We start from the raw sequence: 20214 nt of genomic DNA, 5'->3' as shown, positions 1-20214 counted from the left end.
TGAGGCTAGTCGAATTTTCATAGTTGCGTAGCATTATTATTATGTTCAAGCAAATGATACGTGATACGTCAGACTTATATAACACATGTATGATGTATGTATAAATGTCCCTGTGTATATATAGATGGAATAAATACACAATTTAATAGCATTTAAATTTCTGTTACACCTAATTTATATAAGTAAATAAATGTTATATAGACTCACGAAAAGTAAGTTGTCACGAATTCGCACATAGCCCATTTATTCTGCATCCCTTTTTGACCGAAAGACAGTAAAAAGTTTCTTCGCTAATCATCAACAACAAGAATTTCCATAATCAAAGATTTTATCAAAAGTTTATAAATTTGTGTCTCTATCCTTGTTTCATTTTGAATCATGTGTCTGGGATTTAGCCATCGACTCACACATCGTGGATTGTACGATCTACTCATGTAATCGTTTAGTTTATTAAAGAAGAATTGGTGCACAAAAAAAAAGGGAAACAATCAAATAAAATAGAAGTTTTCCTCATAAATTACGTTGTTAAGCGTATTCCAATTCCACCGTATAACTCTTTTTTCTCAGTTTTGTTTTTATTTTTGAAACTTGAAAGGGTTTTCTTCTTTATTTCACAAAGGTAAAACGACTAAGAAGAATCATTCAATTTGGCATATCAGACATATCACATATGCATGAAAATAAACACATCATTAATCTGTTAATCATTTGTTTATATAACTGTATGAGTGATGCAAATGATTTGTAAAAGAAGTTTGTGCAGAATATTGATCTACATCATTCAATATATGTATACATACTAAGGGAGTTCCATAATATCAACATTCATAACTTAATTGCTAAAGCTGTTGAAACGTCCAAAGCAAGTTCAACTTATATGGGTACTTGCAAATACGCATAAGCCCGTGACATGTTGACAAAAAGGATTAGACCCATAAATAGTTAATAATCAAATAATGTAGGAAGTTTTTCTGGTTGGTTTAAGAGAATGGAATCAATTTTTTGAACAAGAAAGGTCACATGACACATGATGTGTTTCGACTAAACGACATATCTCCTGGGAACAATCCCTCACATGTGCCTTTTGGATGCTAACTTTATACGACCACATATGCTTCCAATTACTTAACTACAGTACAAACATCTTTCACATTATGATTCTCAACTCAAAGCTTAGAATTAAATCAATAACATAAGCTATTTATCCAAAATTCTCAGTTGATTCTCCTGCATATTATCTACCATATGTCTTCTTAGTATTATTATGTCATAGGCTCATAAGAGTTTTAGGATTTTTGGAAGGGGTCCTTCCCAAAATAAATGATCCCACATATACTTACACACATATAATCTATACATAATTTTTAGGATTCCAATGGGTAGAACCCCTCCATTGGACATGCTCTAAGTACTTTGTTATGGAGTAAAAATCTTAGATGTAATCCTAAAAAGAAACACAATCAAGTGATATTAACTGTGTTCATAATGCGTTTGGAGGAAAACCGCGTTATATGATTGAAACATGAATTCTAATCAAACATCATTAACATTACTTTATGTCTCTCTAGATTATTAATTTAGTATTTACTTTTATAACTTTGTTGATTTTCTACTTTTTCTTTACCTTTTCATCAATTAATGTCAAACTATATTTTGTTCTTCCACCTTGGACTTTTTTTTCCTACATCTTTAGCACATCTACACTCAAAGTATTTCACATATAAATCAATATTGTGCAAGCAATATGCATCGTTCTAAGGGCAAATTTGTAATATAATTGCCAGTTGTCAAGAAAACTCGCGCGTTTAATCGTCACTGACATCTCACAACAACTATGAATGAAATGACTCAACTGGCCAAATTTGTCACTTGTCAGAGAAATTGTCGACTGTAACAATTTCATGAAAATAATGTGGTCCTCAAAGTGAAACTAATTACATTTGTTTAGCAGTTTCTAAAGGTATTATAGTTCCCTTTATTAATCTATTTTTTACATTGTTTTAGCAATTATGATTTTACTTAATTTGTCATCATTATGAATCAGTGTTCAATATTTGAACTATAGATTCGCTTAATATAATACTACTATTTAGTTTTATACTTTACAGAACCTCGTATTTTGTGGTGAATTCCACCTACTACTAGTACTATTATGCTTACATGATTATGTTTTATTTCATAAGCAACATCACTATAGTTTAGTATTAAATAAAACATAATTTTATTAAGTTACAACAAATGTGATGGAGTCTCCATTTTCCAGGGTTCGTTTTGTGCTTGACAGTGAAGAAAATAATTATAATTAAAAAAACAATTTAAGAAAAAATAACAAAAACCCTTAAATCTTTTATTTCAGACACTCTCCCTATCTCTCACTAGAAGTACACTCCCCCACTTACATTTATTCTCTAAAGTTTCCTTCTTTTGATATTTTGCAAGATCTCTCCTTTCTTCAAAAGGAAAAGAAACTCAGAAATCAAAGTTTCTTGATTCGTTTCGTGAATCCGAGTAAGTTTCTCTTTTTGCTTTTATTTTAGCTTTATTCCATTCGAGTTTTCAAATTATTTGATTTTTTAAAAAAGTTTCTGGGTTTGTTATTGTTGCTTATTCCTTGCTTGGAAGATTGTGAAAGTGTGTTCATTTTTTTCCCCTATGTATATTTTTGTGTCTCTCACTGGTTGATTAGCAAACAGTTGCTACTGCAGTTGCTGTGTAGTCTTGAAACTTTACATAAAACTGGAGGTGAGACTTTCTATATTAGTTGATTTGTTTAGTTTAAATTGTCTAGGAGAGTTAGAGTTTTACCAGTCTACAGTATCTGTCTTTCAAGTGGATTGATCTTTGAGGTATCCCCTCCAAGTCTCTATCTTTGGAGTTAATTGGGAGTGGGGATTTTCTTCATGTGCTTGGTTCCTCATGTGTCTTCTCTGTTACATGTTGAAAAAAGTTTTTGTCCTTTTCCTAAGCTCTGTGAACTGGAGAAATATGTGAAAATAAACTTGTTATCTTTAATTATGTATGTGATGGTTTTAACACAACAGTATATGTCTTATTCTTTTCATGCTGTTTTTGTTACTGCAGATTAGACTATATCAAAATTGAGCTGGAGCTTCTTTGGTGAGAAGCTAGATGGATCATATCAGGTGTAAAGTTGTTGTGTTTTTCGCACTGTTCGTCACTATCTCAGCAGAGATTTACATTGTGACTATGGAAGGAGATCCAATCATAAGTTACAAAGGAGGTGTTAATGGATTTGAAGCAACTGCCGTTGAATCTGATGAGAAAATTGATACTTCAAGGTACCATGTGTGTTTAGTTACCGTATATTAGGACTATCATTGACATCTTCTTTACTGTTGCTTGCTAGATTAACAATCTGTTACCTTTTTGTATGGCAGTGAACTGGTGACATCATACGCTCGTCACCTTGAGAAGAAACATGATATGCTTCTTGGAATGCTCTTTGAAGAAGGATCATACAAAAAGCTTTACAGCTATAAACACCTCATCAACGGCTTTGCAGCTCATCTCTCCCCTGCTCAGGTGAAATCAAGATTCAATATAATCTCTACAAACTCCACATCATTGTTTATTTCATTGTCTCTTACACTTCTCCGCTCTATTAGTAGGCAGAAGTGCTTAGTCGCACTCCTGGTGTGAAACACCTGAGCAGAGACTGGAAAGTGAAGAAGCTCACCACACACACGCCACAGTTTTTGGGATTACCAACTGATGTTTGGCCAACAGGTGGCGGTTACGATAGAGCAGGAGAAGATATTGTTATTGGCTTTGTCGACTCAGGGATTTTCCCTCATCATCCTAGCTTTGCATCTCACCATACGGCAGTACCGTATGGTCCTCATCCTAGTTATAAAGGGAAATGTGAAGATGATCCTCGTACTAAGTTTAGCTTCTGCAACGGGAAGATCATAGGTGCGCAGCATTTTGCTGAAGCTGCAAAAGCAGCTGGTGCGTTTAACCCGGATGTTGACTTTGCTTCACCAATGGATGGTGATGGACATGGAAGGTTCGTCTTCAGTTATGAGTTACAAGATTTGAGTTTTGTGAAAGGCTTTTCTTAGTGTATTCAAAATAATATAATTAGTTTACACAATATGATTAGTTCATACCAAAGTTCAAGAAATTGCTTTATATGGGATTATTGATTAGGTGGGCGCCTAGAGCAATTTTTTTGATTTTTTGAATGCCTAGACCGATTTTTTTAAAAAGATGTTTAGGTCTGATTTGACGATGTTTAGAACATTGGTTCATACACAGATTTGTTTCACACTTCTTAGAACTGCTTTTCCCTCTGCACATTTAAATTTGTGTAGTAATGCTTTCTCTGTTCTTTCAGTCACACAGCAGCTATTGCAGCTGGGAATAACGGTATACCGGTGAGGATGCACGGCTATGAGTTTGGAAAAGCGAGCGGGATGGCTCCTCGTGCTAGGTAGATAGATAATCCTTAAACTGATGGCTTTGAACATATTATTCCCTTTGCAATGTATTTAAAAGTTTAAATGCTATTTTGTTTCAGGATTGCTGTTTACAAAGCTCTCTATCGGCTTTTCGGAGGGTTTGTATCTGATGTGGTTGCTGCCATTGACATGGTAAGAAAATAACTTAGCACAATTTCTAAATTGGATGGATCAAATTGTAAGTATGCTTTTTGTGAGCCAGGCTGTTCATGATGGAGTTGATATTCTGAGCCTCTCGGTTGGTCCAAACAGTCCTCCAGCTACTACAAAGACAACATTCTTAAACCCGTTCGATGCTACACTTCTTGGAGCTGTGAAAGCTGGTGTGTTTGTTGCTCAAGCTGCTGGAAACGGAGGTCCCTTTCCCAAAACTCTGGTTTCATACAGCCCTTGGATAACCACTGTAGCTGCTGCCATTGATGATCGCAGATACAAAAACCATCTGACCCTTGGAAATGGAAAAATGCTTGCTGGAATAGGATTATCCCGTAAGCTTCTCGTCCCTCTGATCTAAATAGTGTTCTAAAAATCGGTCTAAGCTTCCGCCTAATCCACAAATCAGACCTAAACGAAACGATTTTTTAGAAAATTCAGTCTAAACATTCAAAAAAATCGGTGTACCTGCCCGCTTAATCAATAATCCCATATAAAGCGCCTAACTACAGCTTAGCGATTTCTTCAAACATTCTATATATATATATATAGACTCACACAATTTTGGAAGAGAACTTGGTTTGTTCAGAGTCTTTATTTTGAGTTTCTTAATGAATTCGTTTGTGTTTGTGCAGCTTCTACTAGACCTCACCGTTCGTACAAGATGGTATCAGCAAATGATGTTCTTCTTGATTCTTCTGGTGGTAACAAATACAATCCGTCAGATTGCCAGAAGCCAGAAGTCTTGAACAAAAAGTTGGTCCAAGGGAACATTCTGCTCTGTGGATACTCTTTCAACTTTGTTGCTGGCTCAGCTTCCATCAAGAAAGTTGCTGAAACTGCCAAGCATCTAGGCGCAGCTGGATTCGTCCTTGTTGTAGAAAACGTTTCTCCAGGCACAAAATTCGATCCTGTCCCTTCTTGCATTCCAGGGATTCTCATTACAGATGTCCCTAAATCAATGGTAATACTAAAATGTTATTCACTCTCTTATAGTTTCCTCAACTTGGTATTGTTTTTATTTTCTTCATTAGGACTTGATTGATTACTACAATGTCACAACGTCAAGAGATTGGATGGGAAGAGTAAAGGACTTTAAAGCTGAAGGAAGCATTGGAGATGGTTTGGAACCTATTCTCCACAAATCCGCACCTGAAGTGGCTTTGTTCTCAGCTAGAGGACCCAACACTAAAGACTTCAGCTTTCAGGATGCTGATCTTCTCAAACCGGATATTCTTGCTCCAGGCTCTCTAATATGGTCTGCTTGGTCTGAAAATGGAACTGACGAGGCTAACTATGTCGGTAAGCATTTCCTCAGATCCTGTCAGTATTATACTTATACAGCAGGAGACTAAATGTTTTAGTTGATGCAGGTGAAGGATTTGCATTAATCTCTGGCACAAGCATGGCTGCACCACACATTGCTGGTATAGCTGCTCTGGTGAAACAGAAGCATCCTCAGTGGAGTCCAGCTGCTATCAAATCAGCTTTGATGACAACTTCAACAGTCATGGACCGAGCAGGAAGGCCTCTCCAAGCTCAACAATACTCTGAAACAGAGACAGTGACGCTTGTTAAAGCAACTCCGTTTGATTATGGAAGTGGTCATGTCAGTCCAAGCTCTGCTCTAGACCCTGGCCTCATCTTTGATGCAGGTAATGTATCTCTTTACTCAAATAACCCTAATCAAACTCTCAGATATTTGATTAGGGTTTCTTTGTAGGTTATGAGGATTACTTAGGTTTCTTGTGCACCACGCCTGGTATCGATGCCCACGAGATAAGGAACTTCACAAACACTCCCTGCAATTACAAAATGAAACTTCCTTCAAACTTCAACTCACCGTCCATAGCAATTTCTCATCTCGTGGGAACACAAACCGTAACAAGAAGAGTGACGAATGTTGCAGAAGAGGAAGAAACATACACAATCACATCGAGAATGGAGCCATCCATCGCCATTGAAGTGAGTCCTCCTGCAATGACACTTAGAGCCGGAGCTTCGAGAAGTTTCACGGTGACTCTTACAGTGAGATCTGTGACCGGAGTTTATAGCTTCGGAGAAGTTACATTGAAAGGAAGCCGAGGGCATAAAGTGAGTATCCCAGTGGTTGCCTTGGGACACAAGCGATGAAGACCATATATGAGATGTTGTAATATTATTATTATTGTTATTTTTATAGTACGCAGTAATAATAAAAAGGTAGTTTTGTCTGAGTAAAGAGAATAATACTGTTTGTATAATTAGTTATTTTTATTTTTTTCTTAAACTTCATTTGAAGAAATAATAGTGATATGTTGTTATATATCATATACATGCATTATATCTGTTACCTACTGATCTTTCTAAAAATATCAATTTAAGAGAACATTTTTTTATACTATTAGGAATCAAGAATCTCACAATCAGTTCTTTGGAAATAAACATTCATGGTTAGAAGATCATAACCAACATTATAATGCTGCTGAGCCATGGCACCAATAACACTCATATCATCTAAAGTGTTCATACTCATAGCCAAGCAAAAGCTCTCTCCATCTTCACTTTCAACAAACAAACTCTCAAAGTCTAACGTCAGCTCAGCGCCGCCGGCGAAATGAAATGTGACGACGGGAAACCCTATAAAATTACCTTTCATGTTCCCTTCGTAGCAAGGTTTAGTGTACTGATCCCAATCTTTAACGCGTGTGAGAACATCTCCAAGAAGGAAGTTTATTTCTTCAAAGAGTGTGTCGTAAGCATCTCTGGCTAGGATCGTTGGTGAGCATCCCGTGTCGATGACGGTACCTCCTTGAGACCCAAATCTCTTGAAAACACCGGGTTTGATATCGAGAAGTTTTTGACCTAAAGAGATTGCTTGGAGGTCAAGGTAGTAACGGTCTTGGAATATATGTAAAGGTGTTGGATCACCTTCGTTTCTGGCGCCGTCTCCGAGGATAAGAATGTTGTGTGGGTTGGTCAGATCGGTTAAGCTACCAAAGCAGTAAGAGAATCTAGAGCCAAAGTAGCGAGTAACTATGGAGAACTTACCTGGTCCTAAACCTAGCACGCCGCTGTATTGAGTAAAACCGGAGTTGTCTTGTCCGCAGCCTATAACAATGTCTTGTTTAGAGACCAAACCGTCGTCTGATGTTTGAAACGTGAGCTTTTCCTCAGCTAAGGTACCTCTAGTGCTTGAATTGTCGCGGTAGCGGAGGTAGTATTGGCATGTTTTGGTTCTTTCGTCATGAGAGATTCGGGGCATGGCGTGTGGTGCGGGTTCGCATGAAGCGTCACGGTAAGTGGAAGATCTTGAAGGGCGGTAAAATGGGATCGTTTGAGGGTAACATTTGCAGGGATGACATTGGATCCAAGTCAAGTCACTACCTGTGTCTATGAGTAGAAGTTGAGGGACTGGTGGGTCGCCGATAGAGATGTTGGCGAGGAATGCTGCTTGACGTGTGATAGGAGTTACATGCGAGACGATATCTGCTGTGTATGTGGTCCATATGTTATCTAGACTGGATGCGGAAGCTGACTTGGAACGCAAGTAACCAACTTTTGTCTTCGGTGATTCTTTGGATTTGATTGATTTTGAGTGTATTAGACTTAACGCAAGTCGGGGATGCGATGTGCATCGGTAGGGGCACGAGAGAGCGATCAGTGAGATTAGAATGGCGGTACAAAATGTTAGAGAGATAGCCATTATGATCAAGAAAGTGGTTTGTCTCTTGCATCCTTTAATGAGTCGAAAAAACAATGGCATTGACTCTGTCTTTGTGTGAACTTCTTTTTTGTTAGAGGGATTATTTTCTTGCATGATTCATTGATTTTACCAACCGAAGTTGAAGTCATAGCAATCTGATCATATTTCAGGCAAAAAGATTACGTACGTTCATGAATCTAACATGTCTAGTATATTCAAATATGTTTTCAACAATAGGAGTAGCATAATATCGTAGATTTCACTTTATTTTATCCTTGTATATTTTTTATAGAATATTAATCAATCACGGTTACTTCTTAATTATACTATATAAGAAGATTGTTAGTTATTAAATTTTCATTGTAAAGAAGATTAGTTGCGTATTAGGTTTTTGTTTTGTTTTTCCACAAAGTAAGATTTTTACAGAAGAACATATAAAATTCACATGGCTTGGACGCCTATTCAAGACATTATATAGCACGAATCATAAGTAAGAAGCTTGAACAACGTTGAATGAATAGTAATACAAAACAATAAAGATTAACAAAACGATTAAAAGAAAAGACTGAAAGATCAAAAACAAAGTGAAACAAAAGAAGCATCAAACGGATTATATCAATCCTCCATAGCATGCAAGTAACCGAAATATGCCAATTTGGCAGTGTATTTGATTCATCATACTCTCAATATTTCTCACGGTCTCATGTGGAATTGTTCACGAGTGAAGATTGGCCTAAGCATGCGAGCTTCTGATGAAACTTCCACCAAACGAAGCACACATATGAGAAAGTAAAGAAAAAACTGAAGATGTTTTTGACTCAACCTGGGAAGATTTAGATGAAGTCATAGAGCGAGGTTGGGTCGGGTCCCGATTCTCAGCTGTAGCCGTGGTCCAGACATTACTGGTGGTTTGAACATAGTAGGTGCGGCAGCCCAGCAGAGCGATAACGGAGGTTATGATCTTAAAAGCAAAAAAAAAAAGTTTATTTAAGAGAAATCTCTCAAAAGAAACCTTCTTTGCTTTGAGATCTTACCCTACTTTATAACCCTGCTAAGACATCACATTTCTATGATGCTCAAATTACCAGCAATGCTTAGGGGGTCACAATTAAGCTGATAACACCCGGTTTAACCAACTTCTTGAACACACTCTTCATGTCCAAGGACCGCTTAGGTGCCTTAACTAGGGAAGATGCAGATGGAGTGCTACAATATAATGGAATTTCGCTCGAGTTTAGATAATTGCTAGCTGTTAAAATTTCATTGTTTCTACGTAGTCATCTCAAAGAAGACGAGTATAGTTGCAGATTAGGTGTTACTTTGGTTAAGCATTTAAAAAGTGTGCACTTGGAAGTGGTGCACAGCCGCAAAACCAGAAACACTTGAAAGTGTTATGGAACCTCAAGAGTGATCAATGAGAAATAGATTGCAGGAAATCATGAAATCAACTATCAGAGAGTAAACCAAGATTTTGATCTGCGCTTCAAAAGCGCCGGTTTATTTTTGAAATTAAATAAATACTTTTTATATGAATTTCTATATAATATAGTGTATAAATTTGGACAAATATATCTGGAATTGAAGAACCAAACCGTGCCGAAATATCAAAACCAAAATTAAAACGAATTTCATAAATAATCGAGCAGATCCTATATTTTTGGAATAAAAAACTGAACCGGATCCAAATAAAAAACCGAATGGGTACCCAAAATTTTAAAATAAAAATTATAAACCTACAAATATTAATTATACTTAATTTCTAAATAACCAAATATCTTAAAATACTCTTTATAAACCAAATTACCCAAAAACTAAATTACACGAATATGTTTTTATCTAAAATATTAAATTTTATCCAAATTATTTGATATTTTTATCTGAATTACCCGAATTACCTGCTATTTAAACTAACCCCCCCGCCCCCCAAAGTATCTGATGTTTTTACTTATATTATATGAAATGACTCGGAAACCAAACCGGATCCGAATTTGACCCTTTTTTTTGGATATTACGTGGTTTCTAATTTTACTACCTGAACTGAACCAAAATAACCAAACTGAACTTTGTAAATATCTGAATTGCTAAATTTAATGGTTCCTAAATATAAAGAACTGAAAAAGCAAAAAAAAAATACCCGAACATAAACTGAATGCTGAGGCATAATTGTTTATCTACATTTTAACGATGCGAAGAAAGCATTCTATTTGTACAAATTATTTATTTCCTTTTAGTGGAGTACATAAATAATCTATAGGCGAATTAAGATATAAGAATTATTTTCATATTCGACCCAAACCCGCAGTCAAAGTGGTAAACCCGATGATCTATATATAATTTGGTTCAAATTTAATAAAAAACTGTTAATTAAAATTTTGAGAAAACCTAAAAATCCACCTTTAACTTGTGACTTGATATGATGCGGTCGAGCTAGTAAAAACCTAGAAAATCTAATATTTCTAAAAAACAGATTTACTTTTTAATAATACATTAAAATTGAAAAAAAATAGTTTATCAAGTTGTTGATTAGCTTAACTTGTTTTAGTATGTAGTCATACACTTATTCTACGTATATAATAAAGATTGGTAGACTGTTACTATTGAATTCAATAAATATCTGAAATGAGTAAGCAACCCGATTTTATATTTTGTAATCATAATTAAACTAAACCCGCCAATTTTTGTTTTGATTTTTAGTGTATCGATATATGGTAGGCGATTTTGTAGGTAAAGAGAAAAATCAAATGATGCCATTAATATGGGTGCTATTAGTAATAATCTTGTATAGTTAGAGATAAATAAGGCAAGACCAAAAATTAATTAGCTAATGAATAGGTCCAACAATTTTGTATAAGTAGATTTTTTAAGAATCCTTCTCTTTTAATAGTATAGACGAAATTACAAAAATAAACCAAATTTATGAGATTATATTTTAAGGCAGGGTATAAGTAGGGGTGGGCTTTCGGGTACCCGTTCGGGTTCAGATCGGGTATTTCAGATTTTTGGATATTTCGGTATAGAGGTGTAGAACCCGTTCGGGTATTTCTGTACATCGGGACGGGTTCGGGTATTTTTAGTTCGGATTCAGTTATTTCGGATCGGGTTCAGATATTTAGATTTTGAAAGAAAAAAAATTAAAATTTCATTTTTCAATTTTCTTGTATTTAAAATATAACTTTCACTTAACTGATTTTTTATTTTTTTAATAGATTGAATGATTAATAGATTTGGACATAACATTTTAAAACTAAAAAAACACTAATTTGGTTATTGTTTTTAAATTTCGGATGTAACTTTTGTTAATTCTTGAAACAAAAAACTTGACATGAATTTTAAGTGAGCAACAAATCATTTTCTCCGTAATTATATGTATATTATATGAATTTAAAGTATGTGTAGTATCAATATAAATATTTTAAATAAAATGAAAGATATAAACTAGAAATATAAGGTAAGTAATACATATGTTAGGTTATCTTCGGATATTCATTCGGGTTCAGATATCCAATTTCTCCTAATTCAATACCCATTCGGGTATTTTGCTACTTCGGTTCGGATTTCGGTTCAGATTTTTCGGATCGGGTTCGGATACGGGTTCGGGTATCGACTAAAATGTCAACCCCTAGGTATAAGCAGTGATTTTAAGATAGTCTAATTAAGTATGTTAACATAGTAATAATGGAATTGATCATTTAAACGGTCAATAAACAATAAGATATTATTTGGTTGCTATAATAAATGTTAGTTGTAATATTTAGTTGTATTTAATAGGTAGGACTAAAAATGAATAGGTGCAATAACCTTGAATAAATAGATTTTTAAGAATTCTTCTATTTTAATACTATAGATACAACAATACCAGATTGTGTTGATATATTTATTTTTTTTCATTTAATTTTTAAATTATTTACATAGACTAAACCTTAATTTTTGCAAATCAAATTTTTTATTAATAAATTTAAAATAATAAATAACAAATCAAATCATAAAATATTAATTAAACTGGCACATGTCAAGATTTTAATTATTAGAATTTGCAATGTATTGTAAATTTGTAATCCAGTGAATTAACATTAGTCCATATTAACAAATTCTTAAGAGGTATTTGACTTCATCAAATATGATATAAGATATTGTTTTGTTTTCCAAACTTGGTTACCTCATAATATATAAATCTCCTCTTCGTATTCTCTCAGTTAATTTTCATGTTTCCATATTTGTAAGTCCCAGTCAAACAATTTGTGTTCAAACATGTGTAATGGTAATAACTGTATATGTGAAACTTATTCACCTCGTTCTATAAATATTCTGTCTCCCGAATTTTCAGATCTATCAGCTAAAATTATTCTACTAACAATCAATACTAAGAGGGAAAGCTTTTTTTATTACTAAAAACAACAGTTATGGCCAAGGCAGCTTCTTTGTTTGTTTTTGTTCTTTGTGATGTTATCTTTAGGTATACATTTACTTACCTTTAAATTTCCCTCAAAATATTTTTTTTACAGATTGTTCTCTATTTTTATGTTTGCTTTTGGTACATATCATAAATCTTCTAATTTAAATGTATTAACTTCTTGTAAATACACTAACACTTTTTTGCAATTTAAGTATTTAAAATTGGTTTTGTTTGATACAGTTGAATATAATATGGGACGCATGGCGGTTATTGGTTCGGGCTATGGATGTTAAATTGGGTTTGAAACCCACGTGCCTAAATGGATATTGAAAAAAAACAATATGCCCATTTAACTTAATATAATTAATTAATTATTTTTTTGTGAAAAAATGGGATTGTGTGTTTTTGACGAAAAACTCGATTTTACGGTTTATACGGAAACACACATTTTACGGTTTTGGCGGAAAAACTTGATTTTCGGTTTTGGAGGGAAAATTCATTTTATGGTTTTGGCGGGAAAACTCGTTTTCACGTTTTTGGCGGAAAAATTTGGTTTTACGGTTTTGGCTGGAAAACTCGATTTTACGGTTTTGGCGGGAAAACTCGATTTTGTGATTTTGGCATAAAGACTCGGTTTTACGGTTTTGGCGGGAAAACTCGATTTTTGGTTTTGACGGGAAAACTCGATTTTACGGTTTTGGCAGGAAAACTTGATTTTGTGATTTTGGCGGAAAGACTCGATTTTACGGTTTTGGCTGGAAAACTCGGTTTTCGGTTTTGGCGGGAAAACTCGATTTTACGGTTTTGGCGGAAAATATCTATTTTCGGTTTTGGCGGGAAAACTCGATTTTACGGTGTTGGCGGAAAAACTCTATTTTCGATTTTGGCGGAAAAACTCGATTTTGTGATTTTGGTGGGAAGACTCGGTTTTACGGTTTTGGCGGAAATACTTGATTTTCAGTTTTGGCGAGAAAACTCGATTTTACGGTTTTGGCGGAAAAATTCGGTTTTCGATTTTGACGGAAAAACTCGATTTTGCGTTTTTGGCGGGAAAACTCGGTTTTGAGTTTTTGGCAGAAAACTTGATTTTCGGTTTTGCAGAAAATTTTGATTTTACAGTTTTGGAGGGAAAACTCGGTTTTACGGTTGGCGGAAAAACTTGGTTTTACGGTTGGCGGAAAAAGTTGATTTTACTAGGATAATTTGATTTACGTTTATATAATAAAAATTAGTTAATTTTGTCATCTGTTTCATATAATTTCTGTTAAGAGAGCATAAAATTTAAAAAATTCTAATTAAATCAACAATAGTTTAAATGGATCTAAATAAATTTAAATGGGTATTTGTAAATTTCGCGGGTTCTAAATGGGTACTCCTAATTGACCTATTTTTAAATGGGTCTAAATAAATATATATGAGATCTAAATGGAGTGGATCTTAAATGAGGTGGATTTAAATGGGTTGAGTTTTACCATCTTAAGATCTCTAGTTCGTGCCTTTATATTCCTGATTGTGTTGCGGCATGCAGGGTTAGATTTCGAATAAAGGCACTTGGCTATTGTGACCGCGATGGTGCTTATGGAACATGTATATGCACTTATCCTTGTCCGAGTGATAAGATTAATATATGATTTATGTCCTAATTTTGAAAAATTCTTCAATATGTATAATTAAGTAGAAAACAAAATTCAAACGATGTAATATCGTAGATGCCATGCTATGATGTGACGATGTTTTGTAATGTTTTTAAAGCAATATACAATAAACCTTTGGTATTAATAAAAAATACTATAGAACAAATGGTAGTTATATATATTGTTGGATGTTGGTCGTAGAAGTTATAACTAAATTAAATTCTTTCGTATTAAAGCTGGATATTATCTTACAAAATGATATCAAAACAACTATAAAGCTTAAAGTCAAAACTCAAGTATCTTATCATTTCGCTTTCAACAAGACAGAAGTTCGCTTGTTTCTAGTTTTATGGAGTCTGAAACACCGGGTAATCTTATATGTTTATATATTATCATGTTTAGCTGCTCCTTTCTCTTTCATCTTTATCTATTCCTCATCAAGGAGAGTAATTGAATGACATAACTATTCAAAAAACACTAATTTTTTTTTGATTTTTTTTTTTGAAAAGGGTTAAACTATTTGATCATTATTGAGACAATTATACGTATGCTATTGGAACATTTAGCTGGTCTATGACTATATATACGCTGCAATTGGATTATCAATTTTAAAAAATCAAATGATGTGGAATGAGCTATTCTATCCATTTTCAAAAACAATTTGTACTACATCTATTCTAATTTTCTCTGTATACCGTTCATGTTTTCCATTCAATTTATCTACACCAAAACAATCTATATACTAAATGGTTTGAACAAAGAAAAACAATCTATAAAATGGATCCGACTTATACACTTCGAGTTTTAATTAGGCTTTTTGATTTGGGCTTCGATTGAAAGCCCATCTTTCCTTTGGTGAGTTTATATGCATGGTTGAATAATCTGTGAAATAAAAGTAGTGGTCGGATTTGGAAACGGTAGAGATTTAGATCCGATTTCTTAGGTTAAATCTTGCTTAATGTGTGTGATTGATTCGAGTTTGATTTTGGTTTCAGGTTTGCGATCAAAGAAAGCAATCAAAGAACAACACAAGAGTTTTGTTCACCTGGTGTTCGCTGATCTACTCACCGGGGAGGAAACGGCATCCCTCAACTGCTTCACTATCAGATCTTTGATCAAGGTTACAAGTTCAACAACAATGGTGTATCAACACCAAAACAGAGCAATACAAGAGAGAGTTTAGCGAGCTTATCACTTTCTCTATGAAGCCGGAAAATCACCGCCTGAATGATCCAGACTGATCGTGTACCGCTTTCGTAACTCCGTCGAACTTCAACCTCGTGATCTCGAGCTAAGTCGTCTTCTCTCTTCCTTGATCTTATCTCTCGATCGTCACTTTTTCACACTGTGAATCTGGCCGTTGTAACAACCTTTATCCACTTGATCTCTCTTGGATTGAAACACAAAGTTTCAATTATGAATTTGACATCAATGGGCTTGAGACTTGGGCTTTCTCTTTTTGCATGTTATAGAAGAGACGGGCCGCGGAACGAGAACCCACTTGGATTTTGGCTGAACTAAACCCACAATCTCCACCTTTCAGACAGAATACCAAAATGTTGTCTCTCTCTTACGAAACCCTAGCCTCCGTGTCTCTCTCCCTTTCCTCTAAGGCGATTCATCGCCTCTGCCGTTCTGCGTCTCTTTCCGACGACTACTGGAGCGTCTACGATGCTCTTCTATCACCTGAGAACCCGTGTATCAACAGGTACTCTCTGTGTCTCTTCTCTTCTTCTAAGTTATTTTGCTTCAAAATAACTTCTCATCAGATCTTCATCTGACTGACGTTTTTCTGTATGTTCTCTGCAGATCCTCTAAGATGCCAACCCAACTTCTGATCAGAACACTCTGTATGATCGAGAAGATGAACCTACGAACCTCGACCGAATCAGCTAGAACCAGATTTTGAGTCAGATTTCTCCAGAATCAACCATCTGACATCAAAAGCTTCACCCTTTCTTCACCACTGAACTCAGATAAGTCTTCCCTGACTTTTCTCTTTTCCGATGAACACTGAAACTTTTTGAATGAACTGATGTTGACTGTAGAAACCCTTTCTGACTCTGATCTTTCTTTTGTTCCAGGAAACCCGAAGAGACTCCACCTGAAACTGATCTCCTCCAGAGAAACTCCACCTCGTTTCCAATACTCGGGTAACAAATTCTTCTTTCTTTCTTCAAGTTGGTTTGAGAATAATAAGATTTGATAACGCTTGACAATTTTTTCATGTTATCTAACCTCATTTTCTCTTATTGTTTTGCGAGGTAACCAACAACGGAGACACATCGTTACCCGAAGCCGTTTCTTCCTCGGAACAGGTTCACCAGCTCAGAGCAAAGCCTGAACTTCAGACCATGTAACACCTTAGTTAGGAAATCAGCTGGATTCTTGCTTGTGTGAATCTTGTGTAGGATAATATCACCCTGAGCAACAATATCACGGATGAAGTGATACTTGTTTGCAACATGTTTACTCCTTTCGTGAAATACTCTGTTCTTTGCTAGAGCTAGGGCACTCTGTGAATTACAATGCATCTTGCCACTGCATGTCTGTAGACCTAGTTCTTCACATATAGCTTTCAACCAAATAGCTTCTTTGGTCGCTGTGGAGAGTGCCATATACTCTGCCTCAGTGGTCGACAAAGCTACAACTGATTGTAGATTAGACTTCCACGAAACTGTATTACCCCAAACCTTGAACACGTAGCGAGTAACTGAACGTCGTTTGTCTAGATCTGCTGAGTAGTCTAAGTCTGAAAACCCCTCAATTGAACATACTGACCTCTTAGCAAACGTTAAACTGGTTTTAGATTCACCACGTAGATACTTTAGAATCCACTTCACTGCCAACCAGTGCTCCATGCTAGGCTTAGACATAAACATGCTCACAACTCCCACTGCATGTGCCAAGTCTGGCCTTGAGCCTATCATGGCATACATGAGGCTCCCGACAGCACTAGCATAAGGGATAGCTTCCATTTCCGCAGCTCCTCCTAGAGCCTCTGCCTTGGTTTGACTCCTCAATTTGAATTGAGGCGCCAAAGGAGTTGTGACTGGCTTAGGATCCTGCGTACCAAAACTCTTTAGAACTTTCCCAATGTAGACTTCTTGAGACAATACTAAAATTCCCTTCTCTCTGTCACGTTTAATGCCCATTCCAAGAATTCTGGAAGCCCTTCCTAAATCTTTCATCTCGAACTCTCTGCTCAGACTGTCTTTCATCAACTGAATCTCAGTCTTGTCTCGTGAAGCTATTAGCATATCATCAACATATAGCAGTAGATAGATAGCTTTAGGAGTATTCACATTTCTCACGTAGACACAGAAATCATAGTCACTCAGTAGAAAGCTTTCCTTCTTCATGAATTTGTCAAAACGTAGATTCCACTGTCTAGGAGATTGCTTTAGACCGTATAGAGATTTCCTTAGAAGACACACCTTATTCTCATTACCAGGTTTCACATAACCTTCAGGTTGATCCATTAGAATCTTCTCGTCTACATTTCCATGTAGAAACGTGGTCTTGACATCTAACTGTTCTAGCTCATAATCTTTGTTCACCACAATTAAGAGCATCAGTCTTATTGAGACGTGCTTGACTACTGGTGAAAAGACTTCATTGTAGTCAATGCCTTCCTTCTGTGAGTAACCCTTAGCTACTAGTCTTCCCTTGTGTCGTCTATCCTCAACCCCAGGGATGCCCGGTTTATACTTAAAAATCCACTTGCAGCCCACGGTCTTTTGATCTTTTGGTCTTTCAATAAGATCCCAAGTGTGATTCCTTTTAAGTGAATCCATCTCATCATCTGCAGCATTTTTCCAGTGCTTCCAGTCTCTACTCCTCTTAGCTTCCTCAAAAGAATTAGGTTCTTCCTTCTCAATGTCATCTGCCAGAGCTAGAGCATAGGCAACTAGATTAGCATCCTCATATCTTGATGGTGGTCTTACATTCTGTCTTCGAACACGATCTCTAGCAAGCATGTAGTTATTAGTAGAACTTCCAGACTCAGTATCTTCAACAAACGTCAAACCCTCTGTCTCATCATCACTCTCTGACTCACTTGAACTTCCATGATACTCTGATTCTTGTTGAGATACATTAGTATTTCTAGGATCAGAAGTTTCACCATGTTCATAGTTGGGATCACTAGGTCCGCGAATCAGACCTGGACTTAATGAGACTTTCTTCTTAGAATTACTTGCTTGCTTGTTTGTGTCAACTGAATCATCCCCACCCTCTGTAGGTTTCTTAGCTTGCGTGTCGTTGTAGAGTTCATCTTCTCTGAAAACAACGTTTCTGCTTGTAGTGCACTTTAGGTCCTCTGGAATCCAAACTCTGTAATCTTTAACCCCAAACGGATAACCCACGAAAACTCCCTTTACGGCTCTAGGCTTTGCTTTCTCTTGAGTAACATGAACGTAGGCTGTACAACCGAACCTTCTCAAGTGTGATAAATCAGGCATGTTCCCAGACCAAACTTCTTCTGGAAGCTTGAAGTCTATGGTTGAATTTGGTGTCCTGTTTATCAGATACACTGCTGTAGAAGTAGATTCTGCCCAAAACTCTTGTCCCAAACCTGTGGTGCGGTTCATACGTTCTGAAATCCTATTCTGTTGAGGTGTATAGTTGCAGGTTCGATGTCTCTTAATTCCAGATGTTCTGCACAACTCATCAAATCTATTGTTGCAAAATTCTAACCCATTGTCAGTACGCAGACACTTGATCTTTTTCTCTGTGTGGCTTTCAACATCTTCTTTCCATTCCTTAAACTTAGAGAACGCTTCATCTTTAGTCTGTAGGAAATAGACCCACACTTTCTTAGAGAAATCATCAATGAAACTTATGAAATACTTGCAACCTCCATGACTTCCCAGAGTTGATGGAGAACCCCAAAGATCTGAATGCACATACTCTAGGATGCCTTTAGTAGTATGTTTAGCTGTAGGAAAACTTAGCTTATGTGATTTACCAAGTACGCAACCTTCACAGAACTCTAGCTTTCCCACTTCAGTCTTAGGAATAAAACCTTCCTTTACAAGCAACTCCAGAACTCATGTGACCCAACCGAGAATGCCAAACTTTAGTCTTAGTATCAGTAGACTCACTGACATTAGCTTCACCACGTGACACCGTTCCTTGTAGATAGTACAAACCTTTCTCATATTTGCATGTGATCACCTTCTGTCCATCTTTGTAAAATGTTATAGTGAAATCTCCACCTTGATAGTTACACCCTGATTTCTCTAGCATTCCATAGGAGATTAAGTTCCTGCTCATCTCTGGCATATAACGAACATCTCTGAGAATCACTTTTGTACCGTCTTCATTAATGATTCTGATTTTTTCAATGCCTTTCACTTCGCATTGAGTGTTGTTCGCCATTAGAACTTTGCTTCCATCTCCTTCTTGTAGATCAAATAAGACGTCTTTTTCTGGTGTTACATGAAATGTGCAACCTGAGTCTAGAACCCACTCTTTTCTTGAATCATGAATGCTTGATGTTAGCACTAGGGGTTGTCTTATTTCAGATACTGCATTTACTGCTTGTTCAGCACCATTCTTGTGTCCTCTGTTTGGACAGTCACGTTTCCAGTGACCTTCTTTGCCACATGAAAAACATGTGGCAAAACATGTTCCTTTCTTAGTCTTATCTAGGGCTGGGCAAAAAACCCGGATCCGAAAAACCGAACCGAACCCGATCCGAAAAAGTAGTATCGAACCCGAACCGAAATTGATTAAATATCCGAATGGGTTCAAAATTTTGGTATTTAGGGAACCGAAACCGAACCCGATCCGAACCGAAATATTTCGGGTACCCGATTATATCCGAAATTGATTTATATACCTATATATATTAATTATTTTTAG

General features: G+C 36.0%; 2 protein-coding genes across 4 annotated transcripts; one reads left to right on the top strand and one right to left on the bottom strand.

Moving 5' to 3' along the window:
- The first annotated feature begins 2356 nt into the window (after positions 1-2356).
- On the top strand, positions 2357-6908 carry LOC106309605 (subtilisin-like protease SBT2.5). 3 transcript variants are annotated; one of them, XM_013746667.1, is made up of 11 exons: positions 2357-2508; positions 3082-3299; positions 3399-3543; positions 3630-4027; positions 4358-4453; positions 4541-4613; positions 4684-4969; positions 5270-5598; positions 5669-5936; positions 6008-6289; positions 6358-6908. In XM_013746667.1, exons 2-11 carry the CDS (start codon positions 3130-3132, stop codon positions 6765-6767), a joined length of 2457 nt encoding a protein of 818 aa, XP_013602121.1. In that variant the 5' UTR covers positions 2357-2508; positions 3082-3129; the 3' UTR covers positions 6768-6908. The 3 variants fall into 3 exon arrangements, with proteins under 3 accessions (XP_013602121.1, XP_013602129.1, XP_013602137.1); XM_013746675.1 differs by lacking the exon at positions 2357-2508 and adding an exon at positions 2640-2742; XM_013746683.1 differs by lacking the exon at positions 2357-2508 and adding an exon at positions 2970-2987.
- A 78-nt stretch (positions 6909-6986) lies between these two features.
- On the bottom strand, positions 6987-8349 carry LOC106309623 (aspartic proteinase CDR1). Its single transcript, XM_013746696.1, has one exon. The coding sequence runs from the start codon at positions 8317-8319 to the stop codon at positions 7018-7020; it is 1302 nt and encodes a 433-aa protein (XP_013602150.1). The 5' UTR covers positions 8320-8349; the 3' UTR covers positions 6987-7017.
- Between the last annotated feature and the right edge of the window lie 11865 nt (positions 8350-20214).

Source organism: Brassica oleracea, chromosome C1, assembly GCF_000695525.1.
Source record: "Brassica oleracea var. oleracea cultivar TO1000 chromosome C1, BOL, whole genome shotgun sequence".
Lineage (NCBI taxonomy): Eukaryota > Viridiplantae > Streptophyta > Magnoliopsida > Brassicales > Brassicaceae > Brassica > Brassica oleracea.
Note: the sequence above shows the minus strand (reverse complement) of the source record. Positions and strands in the feature narration are given on the sequence as shown.

What these genes read in the sequence shown, in the direction of transcription:
- LOC106309605 (XM_013746667.1), top strand. Translation starts at nt 3,130, where the DNA reads ATGGATCATATCAGGTGTAAAGTTGTTGTGTTTTTCGCACTGTTCGTC. An exon ending in GATGGTGATGGACATGGAAG is followed by an intron (nt 4,028 to 4,357) that starts GTTCGTCTTCAG and finishes CTGTTCTTTCAG; the next exon opens with TCACACAGCAGCTATTGCAG. An exon ending in TGGCCTCATCTTTGATGCAG is followed by an intron (nt 6,290 to 6,357) that starts GTAATGTATCTC and finishes GTTTCTTTGTAG; the next exon opens with GTTATGAGGATTACTTAGGT.
- LOC106309623 (XM_013746696.1), bottom strand. Translation starts at nt 8,319, where the DNA reads ATGGCTATCTCTCTAACATTTTGTACCGCCATTCTAATCTCACTGATC.